Source organism: Elephas maximus, chromosome 3 (genome assembly GCF_024166365.1).
Source record: "Elephas maximus indicus isolate mEleMax1 chromosome 3, mEleMax1 primary haplotype, whole genome shotgun sequence".
NCBI lineage: Eukaryota > Metazoa > Chordata > Mammalia > Proboscidea > Elephantidae > Elephas > Elephas maximus.
In genome coordinates this window covers 171,862,857-171,869,848 of record NC_064821.1, presented here as the reverse complement: position 1 = coordinate 171,869,848, position 6,992 = coordinate 171,862,857, and the positions used below count along the sequence as shown (strand labels likewise).

Genomic DNA, 6,992 nt, shown 5'->3' with positions numbered 1-6,992 from the left:
AGCCAGAGTTGCTTGTCTTGCTTGGAATGACTATTATATCTGAGATTTCCGTGGGGCACGTCGCCTATATGTACTGGCTGTGTGGAGATTGCCCCCTGGGGGTCTGGCCCGCTGGCGTCACGGTCAGATCCTCCGCTGTCAGCCCCACCCCCAAGGTTAAGGCTCCCCTACTGGGACGGTGCACTCCCGACTCCAAAATCAGTCGCTGCCTCCTGGGGACTCCCTGTCTCGCCAGCCGCGTCGCGTGCTGCCCCCGCGAACCGGGTGGGCTCCCCCCCCGGGGTCAGCTCAGGAGAGCGGAGCAGCTACCCGCGCCTGCGCCGCGACTGCGCGTCCCGGCTGGGATGCCGTTCTCCCCGCTCCAAGACCAGCCATTGCCTCCCGGGGACTTCTCCCACCGGCTGCGCCGCCACGCCGCTCGTGCGAACCGGGTGGGCGCCTCCGGCGCGAACGGCTGGGCCCCCCGGGGTCAATTCAGGGGAGTGTAGCTGCTCCCTGCGCTCGCGCCACGCCCGCTCCCCGCCAAAATCCCAGCGGGACGGCTCCCCGACTGGGACGCTGCTCTCCCCGCTCCAAGAGCAGTCACTGCCTCCCGGGGACTTCTCCCACCGGCGCGTTGCGCCGCCCACGCAAACTGGCTGGGCTCCCTCCCAGGATGAGTTCGGGGGCTAGGGCTGGGCCCCTTGTCTGTGCCGTCTGCCCCCCTGGGCTCTGCCCCAAATCGGGCTCCAAAAGTCACCTGACTGGTACGCTGGCTCCTGGCTCTGAAAACAATCGCTGTCTCGCCGTATTTGTTTGCTCTCCGTCTCTAAATCTGTGTTTGTTGTTCAGGGTTCGTAGATTGTTATGTATGTGATCGATTCACTTGTTTTTCCGAGTCTTTGTTGCAAGAGGGATCTGCGGTAGCGTCCACCTAGTCCGCCATCTTGGCCCCGCCTCCTGATTAACTTTTTTCTACCAGTTTTATCTTTTTTAATTAATCACTTGCTTCTTAACTGCTTTTAATGTTAGGCCTATTGTTTCTTTTTCATTTAATAACTGTAGAAACTGCACTGGATAAGCAGTGACCGTCTGGCTAAACCCCAGTAAGACTCTTCTCCACAATGTCTCTCTGCTATGGGCCAAGCATGAAGGCTGCGCTGAAACAAGGCTCTACTCCACTAACCAGCTATGGTATGAGGAATCTGCTCAGCCCTGGTGTTCTACAGTGAGTTCTGCTCCTTCGTGGATGACCTATTATAAACGGCCCATACCACTTCCTGACCACCCAGATCTGCCACACCTTGGTCTAGCAAACAGGTCCTGGCATTCTGACATCAAGCTTTCCAACCAGCAGCTAGAGCCTATTACCACTCAAGCCAAGGAGAGCTAGTGGCTAATTCTTCCAGACATGTTGATTTAAAATCTTCTTAAATTTATTACATATCTCCTATGGCAGAGATAGCTATAACTAGAGTTTTATATCCCTATCTGGACTGTAGAGTTCTCCAGACCCTTAACTAGAGAGAACTCTTTCAGATTTCAAATTTTTAACAAATACGCACTGTGTGCTAAGCACTGCGATAGATATCAGACACAAAAAGTCAAAGAAGACATGAATTATCACCTCAATGAATTTATGCTCTAGCTGGGCAAAGAAAAAAAAGGCAAGTAAAACAACAGTTACAATACAGTGGAATATGTGCTGTTGAGATTTATTTTGAGAGCAGAGAGGAGGAGTGGCATCTGGATCAGTGAAAACTTCCAGGAGAGGGTGACAGGAGGTAGTCCCCCAGGAACCCATACCCTGTGGACTGCTCAGTCCCTTCCCCATTGCCCCACTAAAAGACAAAGGGAGGACACCCCCCTCTGTCAACCACCACCATTATTACCAGAGTTAGTCCTGTGTCCCAGTAGCCAGGAGGACAAAACACAGCAGGTGTAGCTCAGCTCTTATCTGGGGATCACACAGGGCTGGGGCAGGGCCCACACACCAGCCATACTGGTCTCTCAAGGCAGAACAGGGAGCTCAGGGCTGAGCCCTACAGGCTGGGGTCCAGGAGACTCCTCTGCAGAAACATGACACTGAGGGAAAAGTAGTCTGGTTGGCTTCAGTGCAAGGACAAGAGAGGTCGGGAGGTGACTTGGCTGAAGGTAAGTCCTGGCTTAAAGGGCCTAGACTGGGTGGGATTGAGTGGGGTAAAAAAGGGGGTAAATAAGGCCCTGGGGAAGGGAATGGAGTGAAAAAGAAGGAAAGAAAGAAGAAGGCTGGTACTGGGGATGGGGGAAAGATGGTGTGGTCTCCATGCCCGGGGGCAGCAGGTACAGGGCTGGATCCTCCTCCCATCTCTTGGCATAATGGGACCCTACTTATTACACCACGTGGCCATCTTCATATAGATGGGCGTTCGGCGGAAGTGGCTGGACTTCATATAGACAGAGATCTTCCTCAGGCCCTTAGGGAGGGGAAAAGAAGGCCAGAGCTCATTCTGCTCCGTGTCAGGACTCTTAACACTTTCTGTGCAAGCACAGCCATATCAGGGGACCAGCCACAGTCCTTCTATGTGGGGCAAGTGATGGAGCATAGAAGTCTTCCTGTGGCTCCCGGATAATTTGTTAACTCCAATTTTCTGTAATCTCTTATCTTAATGACAGCTCCCATCTTGGAGACCCTACACTGTGCTACGTGCTTTATGTCCACTAGAGATAGTAATACAGGATGAGAAAATCCTCTCAATTACATTGAGAGATAGATTCTACTAGTACCATTTATCAAAAGGGAAACTGAGGTGCACAGAAGTTAAACACCTTCCCCCTGCTCACCAAGCCAGACCTGGGAGAGGGCTGAAATTCAGCCTATTTCTTCCCAGTCCTGGGGGCTTTCTCCCTTCCCCTCCCTCACAGGAGAACATCTCACTCCTAGTGTAACCAACATTCTCCTTTTGCAGAGGGAGGCTCCTGATGCATGCCCGGTTGAAAAGGGTTTTCACACAAAAAAGAAGACAGAGCAGGACAAAGGGGCTCAGAACATACCCATACAGCCTGCAAGAGGCCAGATCTGGGCAAATGAGTCAGCAAATCTGGACGAAGATTGAAAGGGGAAGGGACTAGCAAAGCCAGTAGAGTGTCCAAGCTTCTCAACCTAGTAACTGAGCCTAATCTCCCTGTGCTCCAACCTACTAAACAAAAGCTAAGAGGACCAGCCCTAATGACACTCAGGTATGTGTTCTGGGCTGTCATAACAGGATAGATAATTTTTAAAGCATTCAAAGACATCTGGAACTTCCTAAACATAAGGCCCCAGTTCACAGCCAACATTCACAGTCATCTTAGCTCCTGTGTCATCCCCAAGGTGTTCAGCTTGGCCCAGTACCAGAAGTTGATGAGAACTAGCCGAGAAAGCAGATCTCTGATGGGAAGGGGTAAAAAAAAAAAGAACTCTAAGCTGAAAACCCTGTTGGGCGACTGCCTCAAATACTCAAACCTGTAATCAAGTATATTGGGTTGCTCTCAAACCAGTTGACCATGTGTGATGGATGACTGGCTGTAAGGTGGGGTCCAGGCTGTGTTCCCCTATACCATAGCTGGTACCACACACCCGATGCCTGTTATGGCTGAAGTTATCCAACCACACTGAGCTTGGAGGGTGGGATCCAGGGCAGGGCCATCTTTGCAGACCCCACTGTGCCTGACCCACTGCCTCATCCACAGGAGACCATCAATGAACATGAGTTAAAGATACTGACCCATCTCAGAGACGGAAAAGCTTAAGACAATAGGGAAGCAGAAAGGACAGAAGAGTGGAGGGAAGGACACTGTCCCACCATAGAACACTTCAAGATGAAATCCTTCAAAGGAGCACCCACATAAATACTCAAATACTCAAACCCCAGCACCTCTACAGATCTGGGAGCTTCAGAACTTGCCCACAATGTGGATAGAATTGGTACAAAGCTTTCTGGAGATCAGGTATAAATACTGTCTGTGTCTTTGGAACTTACTAGCAATTCTACCTTGTCTCAGCCCTACTACTGCCAGCTACGTACTCACTCCTCACGTTCTGTCTCACTCATACTTTGTTGGGCTGTGAAACTCAGGCAGGAAAAGGGCCCGAACTTTCCTTTTTGGCACTAGAGAAGGCGCGCCACTGGCTATTGCTCATAGAAGCTGACAACAAGCCCAGCACGGTTTGTACTGGCTCTGTGACCTTGAGCCAACTCCTTACTCCCTTTAGCTCCAGATTCCTCTCTGTAAAATGGGGTGATAATTCTATCTACCCTGTAGTTATGTTGTGAACATTAAAGCTGGGACAATATATGTAAATGCTTAGCACATGTCGTAGCATAAAGCCAATACTCCATAAATGCTAGTTACTGTTATTTTCAGCTCCAAAACTAGGAAACTGTCATGGAGAAGGAAAGAGAAACATCAAAGAGAAGGGAGCATCAGGATTATCACCTGAAAGCAGGCCATGAAATCCTTCAGGTTTGGGAATGCATCCAGGGACTTAGGCTCAAAGATACGGTTCCAGTCAAGGACATCGTAAGCAGAGATACCTAAAAAGGTGATCTGCAGAAAGCCAAGGAGGAGTGAGTGAGAAGCTCCATCATCTGGGAGAAATGACAACCTGTGTCCCCATCTCTTCCCCCTTTACCTTGTCCCCTGCAAACCATGGCCGCTGCCCCAGGAACTGTGAAAAGAGCTTCATCTTGTCAGGGAGCCCCTCCAAGTACTGCGGCTTTAGCTTCTCCTGGGACAGAAAACAGCTGTCACCACCCTCAGACCCTGCAACCTGGGCAGAGAGGCAGCTCCCCCACTGCTGCCACAACCCAGCTGGCCATGGGAGAACTGCCAACCTCCCTATACTGCTACTGGGCCAGTATCCAGGCCTCTATTTAATCCAACCAGCATTTATTAGACTCCTACTGGGTACCAACCCCATCTGCAAGAGGTCTGGGAAGGCAGAGAGGAAAATAATACCGTCTTTGAATCTGTCACCACTGATCTCCAACAACCCACCTATCGGGTCAGACCCAGGAATGCTCTAAGCATCTGGCTGAGCACTTGCCTCAGATGTCAGGTGGAATTCCAGGAGGAAAAAACTACAAGAGCTCAAAGAAGGAAGGGGAAGTTCTAATCCCTGGGTTGGCACAAGAAGGAAAGGGATTTTCTAGTAGTTTCCTGAAAAGTGAGGTGAATTTGAGAGAATGAAAGAAAGGAGGGAGCCGAAAGCATTCTTGGAGAAAGACTGTGGTGAACAACTATGTGGCTAATAATCGGGGTACACGTGAATCCCTGTGAGTTTTAAGAAGATGACACTGGGAAAACAAGATACACGTGTTGTTTAAAAACTTAATATCCACACTGAAGGGAATGTGGACTTTATCCTAAAACTGGGGGGACTAATTTGGAGTTTTCATTTGAAGAGATTAACAGTTATAAAGGTCACTCCATCAGCAGTATAAGAGACTGCCTGGTGGATCTGTACCTTCAGTGAGTTCAAGCCGCACAAAGTACAAGCACAAATGAGAACGAAGAATTTCATCTCCTGATTCAAACCCTGCCCTGGCCCAGCCCAACAGAAACTCACAAAGTCAGGGCTGTAGCACACCCTGGCCAGCTCCATATGGGTGTCTGTAAGCTGGTTCTCCAAAATGTCCACACGGATCTTCTCCTCTTCTGTCTCCCCACCTGCAGCCCACACATCGGACACTCACCCTCAGCATCCCATGCAGCCCAGCCCTGGGAATGGCCGCCTGGCCTCCTGTGCCCCCGCGCTTGCCCCCAGCCCCACTCACACAGGTTGTGCTTGCGGGCAATGTAGCACAGGATGGCGTTACTCTGGGTGATCTTGTGAGCCTCATCAATCAAGTAGGGCAGCTGCAATGGAAACCAGGCAGGTCTGTTGTACCACCAGGCCCCCCAACACCCACATCCCCTGTGAAAGGCCTGGCCCATGGTAGGCACTAAATAAATGTATGTACAGCGCATGTGTGATCTGGAACAGGGAACACCACAGAAAGGCACTGAAGAGAACGAGGAATGAAAGAGGTGGAGCAGAAGGCACCTGGTAGTAAAACTCCAGGCTGGGGGAAGGAGATGGAGGAAGAGACACCTTTTAATCCCCCCCTCCCCCACATCCTGTACCTACATTGGGGAAGTCCAGGCCCAGCTTGAATTTCTCATTCAGCCACTGGCTTCTGTCATAGTCCGGAGCTATGGTGGAATCGATGAAATGAAAACAAACCTCCTTGTAGTCCAACATTCCATCCCCAGAAACCATACCAAGCGTCACTGCAAGGTGCCCTGAGACTGGTGGATCTGGCAGCTGACAGAACCATTAAGTCTCACACTCCCAGGACAAAGGCTTACAAAAGGCTTAGGCAAGCCCTAAGGAGAACTCAATCCCAAATATTGATAAGGGGTGGGGGCAGCAATTCCCTCCCAGTATCCTGAGCTGGCAGGCCAGCTGCACAGCCAAATAGGTCCCAGGAAGGGGCAGGCCCCAGATCCAGCTGGTGGAGGCCCTGCAGAGAAGGGCAACAGGTGGCCAGGACACGGGCTGCTTGTTACCAAATCAGCATTCGTTGGCAAAGGGGTCAACGCAAGGGTGCCATCACCGTCCCCCATCGTGTACTTCTTCTCATAGTTTGAATCTGCTATTCCAGAAGCAGGTGGATTGCACGCGCCAGCTGGGAGAGAGCACGGGGAAGGGGTCAGAGATGGCGGGATCCTGCCTGCCTGACTTCATCTCCAGGTAAGCCGGCGCCACCCTCATCTCCTCACGCAGGCGAGAAAACTCCACAGTGCACACTCCATATGCCTCTCACTACGCCCCACTCCCATCCCTTCTGGGCTCAAAGTACCCAGCCTGGAGTGGGCCAGGCTGAAGGATGGGGCTCAGCTCCAGCAAAGCTCGAGAGAAGAATCTTCCAGAATCATTCCCTGAGTGGCTCGGCCCTTCCTCGCCACCGTGCCCCCCTCACATCTGCCCAGGCGGATGCCTCAATCAC

At 51.3% G+C, this 6,992-nt stretch overlaps 2 protein-coding genes across 3 annotated transcripts in view; both read right to left on the bottom strand.

Annotated features, from left to right (window-relative positions):
- The window catches only part of LOC126073473 (glutathione S-transferase Mu 4-like), a 38,686-nt gene extending 32,062 nt beyond the window's left edge, over nucleotides 1-6,624 (bottom strand). The window contains exon 1 of the mRNA XM_049880161.1: nucleotides 6,600-6,624. Coding sequence (XP_049736118.1) covers nucleotides 6,600-6,609 — 10 coding nt within the window. The 5' untranslated portion in view covers nucleotides 6,610-6,624. The remainder of the gene's footprint in view (nucleotides 1-6,599) is intronic.
- LOC126073477 (glutathione S-transferase Mu 1-like) lies at nucleotides 1,613-6,590 on the bottom strand. 2 transcript variants are annotated; one of them, XM_049880166.1, is made up of 6 exons: nucleotides 6,131-6,590; nucleotides 5,778-5,859; nucleotides 5,570-5,670; nucleotides 4,634-4,729; nucleotides 4,438-4,548; nucleotides 1,613-2,435 (listed from the first exon to the last, which is right to left on the bottom strand). In XM_049880166.1, the coding sequence occupies exons 1-6, from the start codon at nucleotides 6,260-6,262 to the stop codon at nucleotides 2,346-2,348; spliced, it is 612 nt and encodes a 203-aa protein (XP_049736123.1). In that variant the 5' UTR covers nucleotides 6,263-6,590; the 3' UTR covers nucleotides 1,613-2,345. The 2 variants fall into 2 exon arrangements, with proteins under 2 accessions (XP_049736123.1, XP_049736124.1); XM_049880167.1 differs by having other exon boundaries at nucleotides 1,613-2,064.
- Nucleotides 6,625-6,992: the final 368 nt, after the last annotated feature.